We start from the raw sequence: 13,773 nt of genomic DNA, 5'->3' as shown, positions 1-13,773 counted from the left end.
AAAAGTTTACTTCTAAAGTAACGTAAGGCGCACCTTCTGAGTGCCTTACAGAACCTCTGACAGTCATACAACACATCTTCCCCAACTGAACACTTCCAAATATGAAATGAAGTTAACTTTTGACTACTCAAACCAGCAAATGCCATAAAAGCGAAACATTCTGTTATTAAGGACAAAAATAGTCGAGGATTTTGCAGGACGAAATCAGTGCAGTCCTCAAACTTTTCCTGACGTGGATATCGAATTGATGATATTGACTTAAGTCAGAGGGAGACAATTCCAGCCCTTAGGATGTCATTACCTGTACACGGGCAGCCATTTGAGCTTGGTGAAAGAATCAAAACATGCCCTCAAGACAATGGGGTTTTTAAAATAGTTCTTCAAATGTATGTGTCAAAATTGAGAGAAAAAATGATGACAAACCCATGTTAACTGAACTACCTCAGAAATAATCACCTTTCAAAAAATAAATCTGCAGAAGCATGACAAAAATAATTTTCCATCCCACCTTCCACAGGTCTGAGGCTGCCAGTTATTTTATTGCTTTACTTTTATGACTAAGCTGTACAATACAGCCTTAGGAAGGGATGAAGAATAGCATTTAAGACTCAAGATTATATGTATTATGGAAATAAAGTCCAACTCAAATGGGTATTTGTCAGGTAATTCCACACAGATCAGATTAGGTCAGTTCGGGAAACTCTACCTGAACCATTTCTGGACACCGTTTCTATTAGCAATACTTCAAAGAAAACAAACCACTGGACATCACAAGTATTTTTGTTACGTTCCTGTTTGCTTCTGTTTCTTACACTTCTCCAGAAGTCAGCCTTACAAGAGGTTAAATATCCATCCAGCATGTTGATTTTCTCACAAGCCCTGTGAGTTAAATAAAGCCCAAACACAAAAACCTCCTAAACCCCTGCTTGCTCTCTCCCACAGCCACAGAATTTCTGCAAAGCGAAGAAGTGAAGAAAAGAGCTCCAGAGAACCACATATGAAAAATGCTGAAAATGTTTCTCAGAAAAAAGAGGAAAAATCCCTGAGAAGCAGCATGGCACTGGCACTTTTGTGAGGGAACAGACGAGCCCACAAGAGGGAGCAAGGGATTTCCACACAGCTTCAGTTGGCAAAACCATTTGCTTTTGAGGGAAAACCAACACCAAACCCAAATTGTCTAAAGGTAGTTTTCCTTCTTACAGTACTCTTTCAATACCTGGATTTAAAATACTTAAATTTCAGAGAGTAGGAGTAAGAATCTAGACTGCTATGAAAGGCATTTTCGAGTTCTCTCCAAAAACAGGCGACAGTGCTTTCAATCTGGAAAGTAACATCAATTCAAAGCACAAGAAGTCTTGTTTTTAGGAATATGAGAACAAGAAGTAGCATCTTCAAACAGAAGGAACAGTGAGTGATCCACTTTTTCAAGATCAAAACTCCTTTTGGCATGTTCTGAAAAGGCCCAATTTTAGTGCATTAGGAATAAAGCATTTAATGGCACTCCAATCCAAACTTTTTTCCGTAGAGGAGCCCTTAGAATGGAACTCCTACTCCTCTCTAGACCTGCATAATGTTGATGCAAGTACTGTGCATTTGATGCAGGTCTTGGGACTCTTGCAACAAGCACAACACTAAATTTTCTCAGAGCTACTTACAGGTTTCCTCCTCTGGCCCTTGCAACATTCTGCTGTGGGCAGGATTTCTGGGTTCTACAGGCAGAAGCTTGGACCTCCTTGCCCCTGTGGAGATCAGCCCAGCTCCATGAGCAGAGCCCAGGAGAGCTGAGGGGGCCATGAACCCCAAGAAATGACTGCAAGGCTCAGCTGCCAAAGGCCAACCCACAAAAGTCGCTGAAGGTGCCAGAAATCTGTGCTGGGAAGTGCATGAAACAGGGCTCAAGGCAGTGGAAGGACTGACTGTCCACAGCGTGGTTCCAAAAGGGGGGAAAAAAAAAAATCTTTTTTCTTAATTCATAACTCTCTCAATCAGTATTTTCAGACTGACAGAGAGATGGCAAAAAAGGAGACAAAAACTGGTAAAAAGAAATGACATAAATTTAGGGCAGTTTTTTGGCTGAGAGTCATGTTTCAATTAGGAAAGTGGACAGTACTCAACAATATCACTTTGAAGAAACATCTTCAATGAGAATTTCAGCTCTACCACAGTAAAGTGTCAGAAAGGACATCATTTTACAAAATGCTGTTTTAGTATCTCTTACATATCCAAAAAAAGCCAAACTTTACTTCTAGGATTTTCTAAATAATTAATGGAGAAATAAGTGCTCTGTGATGTAGTCTACCCTCTCCCAGGAATTTCAGCAATGTATCAACGATGATTAAAAAATAATAAATCTGTATTTCCCAAAGAAAACCTTGACTCAGCAGCTACACAATAATTCTCAAAATTCCGTGGAACCACAGAGCACTTCTCTCCTTGATAATTTAAATAAAGGCTACATTTAAAGCAAGCTTTAAATACAATAAAATTTCAGTGTTGCCTCTTCATACTTAAAGGATTGTTCTTTAAAAAACTCCTGATGTACCAAATAAAAATCCAACTCACTGTTTTGCCTTGGAGACTCTGAGGACTAACAGGCTGTAAACCCAGACCTGCAGGCATCGACCTTCTGTCCGGCACAAAGACATGCTGTACAAAAAAAATAGCACAGTATGAGCCACAGTTATTTCTAAAGACTCAAGAACTTTTAAATGCTAAAAAAAAAAAGTCAAGCCAACTTCACTCTCATGAAAATTTGCTATGATCTGTGCCAGTCGTGCTCCCTGCTGATCTACTTCATAGGCCATTCAAGTAGTCTAAATTTTAGAAATACCTCAAATTTCATGATTCATTTAATTAACAGTTCTCCCTCTTTGTTGTTGCCCTACTGATAGACTGTGTAAACTACAATTTTAGCTTTTCACTTATGTTTCTCATCCTTTTCCCCCCTCATGTTTCCCATCCTTTCTTCTCTCCCTTTCCCCACCCTTTCCCCCTCACCTTTCACACCCTTTTTTCTCCCCGTCTTTCTGTCCTTTTCCACATCACATTTCAAAGTGACATGACACCGTGACACTCCTCAGGCAGTGTGTTTGGGCACCCAAACACTGCATCTTTCACTTTTAGCCATCCCTTCATCTGAGCCCATTTTCTGGGCTCACACTTCTGCCTGCTGCCTGCTTTGGAAGTGGCGTGTCACAACTGACTTCCACAGGCAAAGCTTAAAATATCCTTAAGACTTTGGTCTCAGAACTAACATTCAGGCCTTGCCAAGCACAGTTCTATCTCACATTTCCCGTGTCTTCAATTTTGGATCAAACTTTGTTTGCTGGACAGGGCAGTTCCTGTTCTCATCATATTAGTAGTCCAGGTCTTCAGAGAATGCATATCCTGAGTGTTCTTCCATTGGTTTTGCAGGGCTATATTTTGCCTACACCACAGGGTTGCCTAAACCAGGAGTATGAGTGGGCACAGCCTCACATACATGACCTCCTAGAAGTGAGCAGGCATAAAAGGGAAAAGAGAGGACCATCCCACCTCTGCCTCCCTATACACACAAAAATACACATTTTTGTACTTCAGCCAGTGCCAGGGGTGTGGGAAGCAATTCTTTTTCTGCTAATACAGTTCAGAAGAAAACTACTACTCTGTCCAAGCAAGGAGGAAGCAGGGGAGGATTTATAACTCAGCATAGGGTCTGAGTCAGATCACTTCTGGGAACCACTCTGAAGTGGTGGAGTTGATGCACCATCCCCAGCCACAAGCCAGGTCGACCCACAAATCACATTTATGTCTGATGATATACCAACAGACTACAGTTCTATTTCCAAAGCACAAGCAATATAACCAATAATATTCCCCAGAGTGGATCTTTATTATTTAATAAATGTAGACATTGGCTAAGAACAGTGAAAAATATGAAATATTAATAAATATTAAACGGTTAATAGAAATTTTAAAGGAAGCCTGGAAAACAAGAGACAGGTTTAGCACAAGAAGATCCACAGTCATGGCAAGATACCTCGGGAAAGTACATCTACAATGATTTGTGAGAAAAAACATTGAGGACTTGCTTCACCAGTGTTGCAAAGGGAACTCATATGATGCAGTTCATTTAAGGACAGCTGAACAATAGCAATTTGGGGAGGTAGTCCTTTTCTGTTTTGCTGGAGTCTCAAAAGATTAGTGGCAGATGGCTAGATAAAGTAAATTCTGTGGGTGGAGTGCAGCATTCTTGGGGCTGCAGATGCAATTTCTATTTCAAGAATAATAGGGAGGGTCTTGGAATAGTAAGGAAAGACACAACACAGGACAGAAAATTAGTTGATAAGAAAAGAAATAAGAAAACTTTCAAACTGAAGGGTGACTATTTTGGAGTCGGCAATGCCATTTAAACATATACAAGCACTCAATTCAAAAATAGAAAAAAGGAAGTTTTGGCATCTGCTAACTATGTTCTCATTCCTGCATTTTCAAACTGTGTCTTCACTGATTTCCAAACTGAAATACTCACACACAAAGAGATTCATTCAAATGGGCATGTGGACGTGAACACAATTGGTTCATGTTTGCCATGTCTTGCAACACCACCCTTGCCTCATCCTTTGAGGAGAGAAAGGATCAGCAGAACAAAACCAAAAGCCACAACGAAACCCAGCTCTTCTTTCTGGATCCTTTTCTCTTGGGAAGCAGTTCAGCTTGAGTATCCTTTGCCTGTCAGAGTGACCTAACTTAGGCAGAAAATACAGCTTGCCCTGAGCAGGGTGGCCACACAGCCCAGCTTTTGGCTGCCTGAGGAGGATGCTTGGATAAATGTACACATGGCTTAGGCTCCTTGACTCTGTGCTGGAAGAGACCTCTTCTACCTCTCATAGAAGCATCCCTCTCTCCTCCTGGGGCCTTTAGCTTTTTTTAGTAGCTTTTTGTTCAAAGTATGTAAGTGTCCAGTTTCTTATAAAGTTACTGGATGACTAGAAGATCTTGTTCATCTTTCCAGTTCCAACACATGAGGTAGCTCCTGCAAGTTCAGCCTTATTCTCTTGCCATTTGATTTTACCACAGTTCAGCTGAGGATGAGATCCAGGAAAGATCTTCAAACTTTAATTGTGAAAAAAAAAACCAACCCAAAAATGGTGTGGTGTCCCTCCCATGCAGCTACCTGCATATAGAGGAGGAGCATGGAGAGAAAAGCAGCAACTAAGTGCCTACAGAAAATTGCACGTTTCAGAAAAAAAGCCATCTTGAACAAAACCAAAATGAAGTTTGGTGAGCTAACTCTGAAGCTGTTTGGAACAAAGTCCACAGTGTGTTGCAAAGTAGTCTTACACTGAGAGGGGGGATGATGAGGTCAAGTACTCTCTGCCACACAGGGACTTCTAAAGATTAAAGTTAAGGCAGGTGAAGGGCATTCAGGAGCCCGGGCAGTTCCTAAGCCAGCAAGGATCAGCTCTCACCCTTTCCCAGGAAACAGCTTTGATTTTCCGCTGACAGGATGATCATGGACTGAGAACACCATTCTTGGGGTCACTGTGAAGGTTTTATCTGTACTTAATCACTGTGAAGGATCACAGATAGGAAGAACTTTTCTTGGCTCCTCTTCCTACAGAGCTATCCAAACCCAAAGAGAGTCTGGCCCAAAGACTGCCCCAGTTCTCAGTGAAATGACTCATCACATTTCTAAATTTTAAATTTCTTCATGTGCAAGCACAGCTGTTACAGGGAACAGTCTTTATAAGGGGAAATTTTGGTCTAGTCCTATGCCACTGGATTCAATCAGAAAACTTGTACAGGAATATGGGTTCAAAGCACTTGGGTCTCAATTGTTTGAGTGGAGGACTAATGACTTCATAAAACTGTCAAAATTTTTTACAGTTTATTGTCATGATTCCTCAGGTAAGTGGACATCAGTCTCCTTTCTGTGTTATACAGAATAAAGAGTATTTTAATTGTTTTATGTCCTTCTCCAGATATTCTTTCTAACTCATCACTTGTGAACAAGTTTAAAAAAGGTAAAAGCTTAAAAGGTAACAACTGTTAATAGGAATTCTGCAAATGTAGAAGTCTAGCCAGAGATGTTAACATTACAGTCCTGCAGTACATGGAGAAAAATATATTGGTGACAAAAATCAATCTTCTTGTGGGTTAAACACTCCAGCAGGTAACAACCGACATATTGCCAGGCACACTAAGTTTTAACTTCTCATGATAGAAGAATTACAGAATATTGGATAAATTCTATAACTTTCTGTTTAGATGGCCATCTAAGCAGAAGTGCAGCACTGTACATGACAAATATAGGCTACATAGCCCTGGAGAAGAAAGCTCAGCCCACCTCTTAACTTGGGACAGCGCTTAATGGGCACAGATGGGACTAAGCTCTGGAGAGACACAGCGTGACATTTTCAAATCACTGTCACAGAGGGGTTTCAGGAGGATTTTGAGAACCTAAAAACAGAAAGCCAACCACTGACAGCCATCAAAAAACCCACGATCTCTGTGTAGATGGGGTTTAAATGTTAAATTTGTCCCACTGATTTCAAATAATCAGTCTTCTAATTTCCCACCTCTTAAAGACAGGTGTGTTTTTGAGTTAACAGCAAAAGCTGGTTGTGTAACTAATGAAATACAAACCAAATAGCATGAAAAACTCAAGGGAAACAGGAGGCTTGTATAAAAGATACTAAATACTAAATGAAATACTAGCATAAAGTGTTTAATGAGGATAAAAAAACATCAGGAAGAGAAACATGGCTGACAGGACAAGTAGTATGTGCTCTGCAGCCCTGACCCCAGTGATGTTTCCCAGATATGTGAGGACCACCGATTACTCATTTCCAGAGCAGCTGAGGCATAAAGGCTATCAAAACAAAATGACTCCTTTGGTGAAAGGGATCTAAAAACTTTAAAATACAACACCTGATGATCAACTCTAAGTTGTTTAAATTGCTTTAAGATGTAGTTATAGATTCATTTTTCTCTGCATCAAAAGAAGACATCCAAGGACAAAATTTTTGGAAAAATGCTCAGGAGTATTTTACATCCAACTGAAGGAGTAATTTTTACTCAATTATTTCCAATCCATTAAAACCCACGGTAACACAAGCAGGCTGGATGTATCAGAGTGGCACATATGGCACCCAAGTTTACAGCTCCTTGTGTCTCCCTCTCAGTGGTGAAGACCAGAAAAGTTAACACTGGACAAGCACTAAGGCTGTGTGCTTTTAGACTGGTCTTCAGTGATCTCCCTAGTAACTCAAAGGCATAAAAAGGAATAATACACTTGGTTTGCTGCTGGAACCCAAGGCAGCTGAACTTGTTGCTGAGGAACAAAAAGCAGCATGTGGAAAGAAACCTGGGATTTTGAGTCCTCTTGGAGCTACAAAGGAGATAGATTTCTGTACATGCACAAGCTATTCTGAATAATTTGCCTATTGACTCCTTTTCATTTTTTTTTTAGTGAAACAGATTATTGTGGACAGTAATATCAGGACATGTCTTCATCAACTAGTATTTTAACAAAATACATTTTTACTACCCTTAGATTTTCCAGTACTTTTTAAAATCAAACCTTTCTCCATGAAAACAGTGATATAACAATCTCGGTTATAATAAAATACACTACAGTGCAACACGAGTTTTGCAGTAATCAGATACTTTCTACTGAAGAGCCCTGTAAGTGAGAGTTTTAACTATTAAATGAAGCATTTTTACCTTTGTGTGATGTGTCCTGTGCCTGCGATCAATGGTTACATCTCCCCTCTGCACCGGCGATGACACTTCCGATCGGTACGTCCGCTGTGGGGAGTATCCCTGGAAACCAGCGATGGACCCGTGCGAGGGGGACGTGGGAATCGAATGCATCGTCTGATCAGAGATATTCATCATGGTTTTTGGGCTACTCAGGGTGCTGTGCCTGCTGAGAGTGGTCTGCTTGTTGTAGAACTGGCGCTGCTGCCACTCATAGAGCTGCCACATCGTGTCGTCGCGCATCGAGCGCCGCTTGTCCTCGGCGCTCACGGGCCCCATGGCTCTGTCATAGACTGAGGGAGTGACACTGCAGAGGCTGTCTGGACGTGTCTTGCTGTTCCTTGGCAGTGTCCTGTACCCTTCTGGGTACCGGGGCAACACCTGAGCTCGATGGCTTGGCATGTTCCTTGGTAGCGTCTGGTAGGAGATTATGCTGGAAGACAAGTTTCCTTTTATTAGCATTAATATTATGGCAATATGAAGTTGTTCACTATGGGTTGGGTTTATCCAGCTAATGCTCACCTTTTATAATATTTCAAATGCCATTTAAAAAACGCACAAGAAAATCAAGGCAACAGTTCAAGAACCAATGATACTGAATGAATGCACTGCAGCAGCCAAAAGTGGATCCTTTCTCTCTGATTAGCTCTTGCTGATATAATCCATATTTCATCTTTTTACCAGTTTGCCAGTCTAGTAGTGTCAAGTTTTGATCAAATCTTGCAAGTTGTCTATATGCTGGATAGGTGAAAGTTTTTACAGTTGTAAAGTTCTACACTGTTTCCATACGTTTTCCATATTTCCATTTGAAATGTTCGCTTCTTCAAAAGTGAAAAAATATCCTGTTGTTTCCCTAAGAAAGTCTTGAGCAATTACTGTGTACTTAAAAAAAACCAAAAAAGATTCTTTTAACAGCATTCCATGGGAAAACTGCAGTAATTGTCTAAATAAATTATATTTTGCAATTGTCAAAGACAAGCCATTCCATATCAGCCATTCAAGTGAAAAAAGAGCAATATCTGTCTTTGTTTGATAATAATACGTTACTGCTTTTCAACTCGGATATGAATTCAAAGGCTTATTTCTTTAATTTTTTGCACTATTAAAATTTTGGAGTTCTACAGTCATTTAGCAACTTTCAGCACTAGTTGAAATGCAAAATTTCCTATAGCAAGGATCGATGCATACCTAAGTATGACAAAGCACTTCTTGTTCATTTTTTTCGGAGGACAAAATCTAGGTCATAAACATTGATTCATTCATTCACCCCTTATCTAAAATGCAAATGAGCACCTCTTAAAACCTTCTGCTACTGATCAGGCATATTGATGCTTGCTCAGAGACAACAAAAGCAGCCTCAAATTGGACCTGCTTTAGCCATGAGAGGGCAGCAGCTTCCAGCTACGCCCCACACTAATGCGAACTAAAATCCCTGCCTGCACCACGAGGCACCAGAACCTGAAAATGGTTTTGAATAACTTCAGTGCCACAAAAAAACAATAAAGAAATGAGGTAGAGCGAGTGGCAAGGTAAACCAGCATTATGCGTGTGAGATCCTTATTGGAATAACTATCAGGGAAATTGATGATGGTAAAACCCACTTTTCACTGAAAATAGTTAAGCTGAGTATTTACCATCACCTGTAACACTTTGAAGATGAAAACTGCTATAAAGAGCTTTATGTACAAAATCTGCTACAGTTTCTGAAGCTTTTCAAGAATTAATAAAGAATTATCCCCGCTTTGTAGATTGGACAGTTTCCCATTCTTGCAAAAAGTTATGAAAAGGGAAAAGGGATTCTAAGTCCTAGTGTTCTGTTGCAAAATCTGCTTAAATACCTCTAAATTTCTTTAGTTAACATACCATTAATGATAATAATTTTGTCCATCTCCATATTTACAAGCAAATAAACAAGATGCTTCTGAGCTCTATATCTAACTTTCAGAAGAGAATTGTAGCTATACCCCATTAACAGCTACAGTGAGGCCTGACATTTTCATGAATATATTTAGTAGCAAGACACACCTCACTCACTGAAGCTCCTCACACATTTTATTAATTAAATGGGCAGTGTAACCCTGTTGGCACCTTTAAATATCCCAAACTTGCAAAAAAGCTGCCTGAAGTTCTTACCGTGTAAACTCATCAATTTAAAATCTGCATGCAATTACTTATAGTCTTGAACATTTAGAAAGATAACATAATCCATCTTCAATTGGTAAACCATGAACACTGTAAAAGCTCCATCACCTCAGTATTAAGCCTTATTTTACATAACTTAATAAAATCAGAACAGATTTTCACCAATGTAATGTTGATAATTGCAAAAATGTTGTTCCAGTCAAACCCAAAACCCAACTCCAGACAGAACTGCAGCTTCCAGCTGTCTTGCACACAAGGGGAGACTGCTGCAGCTGGGTCTGAGGTTGCAAAATATTTCTGCAGCTGTCATCATAAATAGCTCCCTTATAATTGCTCCCATACGAAAAAGAGGCTTCCACATGTGTTTACAGACACCTTTAGAGGTTGTCTGTAGGACTACTCCTGGGTAGCAATAGTGGTTCTGGTGTCCAAGTTGGACTATTTGGGACAGCAACTTTGCTGCTCAGCCTTTAGGGGCTCAGTTCTGCAACGTTATGAATATCTCCTTGTAGTGAAACTTCAGAACAGTCCTTCATCCTAATGAACACAAATACCAGCTGGCCCCAAATACAGACCTTCCACATAAGAATCAAGAAAGGGGGGCAGAGTGCAGATGGAAACCTGGTGTTTTATAGCAGGCATTTATTATTTCAGATGAATCTTATATAGGCAAGGCAGAGAGACAGGCTTACATCCTGGGTTAGCAGCAACAAAAAAACATCTCTTGGTCCCAAACAACCCTTCTGTGTTTTTTCGCATTTGACAAAGACCACTCAAGGGAACCACTTTTGTGGAAAACATTTTTTTCATAACTGACTTGTGCAAAATTCAGTAAAATGATGCTGAAGTGTAATGTGTTTATTTTTCATTTAAACCACATTGATTTTTGGTTTTAAAAAGTTTGTCTTCCTTAAGGCAGCAGTTTATTCATGTGGCTTTTGCCAAACTAGATGTCTAGATCCATGGAAACAACAGATAACACCTTCAAGAATTAAAAATCCATTGCCATCACTCTCATTACTTTTTTGGGCAATCAAACTACTGAGGGGTCAGCCTGTTCCTCTAAAAAAATTTGTAGCTCTATAGTGAACCTTTTTCATTCTATATTGTGGACAGCTAAGAGCTCCTCTATTACATATAGTTATTACATTAAACCTCTTTGTTAACATTTCAGCATTCATCCTAATTTTTTTTTTTCAGTCTGACACACCAGAGATACTCAGTTGGGTCCTCCACGATTTCTCTAAGGCAGACACGCTAATACAGATGCACTGGAAAGCAGCTCTGTGGAAAGTCAGCAACTTTTCCCCATAAAGTAAAGGCTACTTTTTTCAAAACTTCAAGTTATGGTTTTTACAGGACTTAAACAGCCTTAGGAGCCTCTCACCCCAGCTTTAAGCTTTAACATAAACCAGAGCTTCTTTCTACTCTCATTTACCAACTTTGATCCTACTTAAATTTCTGTCTCCAGCCAGAAATTGGCAGGCCGAGCAAAAATAAAATTTTAAATTTAAATGAAGCCACATTTAAAAGACATCACTATGTACCTTAGAAATTTGGATCACTATTCAAGGCCGTTTCCACGCAAAGCAAAAAAGATAGCTCAAGGCCAATTCTCCTCCAGTTTGCTACTTTTATGTAGAACTGCATTTGAAAGCATTTATGGTATCAGTACCACCCTTATCTAGGCAAACAAGTGTTCCCTACATTCAAGAATAAAATACTGTTAATTAGCAACATATTGTTAATCGCACTTCCCGCTATTTGATTCCCACAATGAAATCAGTTTTAGGGTTTTTATACTTGTTCACAACTGAAAAATAGCACAGCTATTCTAATTTCTTCTGTTTGGTTGCAAGTTTTAAAGTCCAATTAAAAGAATTAACTGCATCAATGAGCCTTCTGAGTTCTCATTATGCAAGTTTGAATAATAAAATAAATGTCAGGGTGTGCAAGTCCCTGTCTGTATTGCGAGTTTAAACTTGATCAAACTACTTATGATGAGAATCTCATGAAACAACACATTAACAATTCCTAATTATATTTAATGAAGGGCAGTGAGGAAATGTTCGACCTTGGCAAGTGGAAGCCAAACTCAGGGAAATTTTTCAAGATTTTGCAAAAACTGAGAAGTCCCCAGTCCCGTATTTTGAAATTTGTTGGGGAAACACATTTTCTGAACTTGGTTTATCTTAAGCTCTGCTCTGCCATCCATCTATACTCAAACTCCATAATTTCCAGCTCTTCAAAATATCTCCTTTGATAGCATCTCCATACTTCCCATCAAATGTAATATTAAAAACCTTTTACATTTTCCTGCTAGAGCTGCTTGTCTGTAAGCCAGCCTGGAAGCAACGTCCCTACGCTTCTGTCAGACAGAGAAATTGCTATTGGCATGACATCCAATATTGTCAATCATTCACCCATCATTTTAAAGCTTCATGAATAAGCACTAGAGCTCAATATTATTACTGGGAGATAGCTAATTTCATGAGAAGAGAAGGTTTAAGCATCAAGTTAGATTTCTGTGTCTTACTTTTAGATAAATCTCCTCTCTCCCTCTTCATTTAAAGCTGGTTTAAAGTTTAAAAGCTCCTGGGAGTATTTTTTTAAGAATTTCAAATAAAGTATTATTACAAGAATTTGTGAACACAAAGTGCAGAAGAGAGGGCAATTTCAAGAAGGGATTTTAAGAGGAAACAGAATTTTTATGATTGATGACATCATTTCCCTGCTAGGACAGGGAAATTTCTAATGCCCAAAAAGGGTTTCTGGCCATTTTTGTTTATCGAGTTATTAATATACTTTAATTTATTAATAATGATTCAAATGCTAATAAAAGAAACTTTCATAAATCTGTTCTGAGAAGTCATCCAGGCATTTCTTACAAAGAACAATGAAGAATGTTTTTATGTCATATAGACCAAGACTTAAAGAAACTAACCAGGGTACAAAAGTAAGTATTATTTATTAGAAAGCCTAACAGAAAAAGAAAATAAAAACTACACAGTACTTACCCTCTTGTTTCCTCTTCCTGTCCTTTCCCCCTCTGTATTTTAATCCACTGTTCCAGCTGCAGCATGGAATTAGTTCTCTGCATAACCCGCTCGGACTCCATGTGTGCCTGCACCGCGTTGTGATGAGCCCCATCTGCAGCGTCCGCCAGCACAACTCCCATGGATTTACTCTCAGATCCATTCAGATGGACGGGTCGGAAGTGCCCACCCGGAATGGTGCTTATGGGCAAAGTCCTGTACTCGGATCCCAAAGGATTTAGCTTTACACTGTTAATTTTTGTTAATGGTTTATCTTGCCCGACTTTCTGGAATCCATATTTTTCAGCTTCCAAAGCTTTCTTCTCCTCGTTTTTGTTCACTTCTTTGTTTTTCTGGTTGTTTTGTGCCTCTGGCTTAATGAGCACGCGATGGTTTGAGATATTATTTGCCTCTCGAGGTGATGTATTTTCAACAGTGAACTTCTCTGTTCTGGAAGGGAACATATGACAAGCTATAATACCGAAAAAGCATCCATTACAAATAGTAATGAAAAATTTAAAGTTATTTCAGTGAACCCCTGTCCATATATTTTACAACAATATCTTGACTCTGAGAGAAAAAATCAGGACGTTTTCACAATAATCGAGGACAGGCTGGGGGGTTTTTGTTCCCGTTGTTTTGGAGGTTTTTTTCTTTTGTTTTTAATTTTGTTTGGGGATTAGTGCTAGTGGTAGTGCTTGGTTGGTTTGCTCTTTGGTTGGTTGATTTGGGGTTTTTCTGGTTGGCAAGTGTATTTTTTTCTTCTACACTTCTCTCTTTCTTTCCTGTTTTAAAAACAATTATAACATGAGGTAACTTTCTTTCTGCAGTCACCAGTCAATCAACTCCCTAG

General features: G+C 39.3%; 1 protein-coding gene across 21 annotated transcripts in view; it reads right to left on the bottom strand.

Annotated features, from left to right (window-relative positions):
* PLEKHA5 (pleckstrin homology domain containing A5) overlaps positions 1–13,773 on the bottom strand; it is a 162,373-nt gene that overhangs the window by 34,639 nt on the left and 113,961 nt on the right. For all 21 annotated transcript variants that reach the window (XM_048301926.1, XM_048301927.1, XM_048301925.1 and 18 more), the window contains 3 exons: positions 12,903–13,370; positions 7,708–8,176; positions 2,563–2,646 (listed from right to left, as the gene is read on the bottom strand). In XM_048301926.1, coding sequence (XP_048157883.1) covers positions 2,563–2,646; positions 7,708–8,176; positions 12,903–13,370 — 1,021 coding nt within the window. The remainder of the gene's footprint in view (positions 1–2,562; positions 2,647–7,707; positions 8,177–12,902; positions 13,371–13,773) is intronic.

Source organism: Corvus hawaiiensis, chromosome 4, assembly GCF_020740725.1.
Source record: "Corvus hawaiiensis isolate bCorHaw1 chromosome 4, bCorHaw1.pri.cur, whole genome shotgun sequence".
Classification (NCBI taxonomy): domain Eukaryota; kingdom Metazoa; phylum Chordata; class Aves; order Passeriformes; family Corvidae; genus Corvus; species Corvus hawaiiensis.
This window is presented reverse-complemented; position numbering and strand designations above follow the sequence as displayed.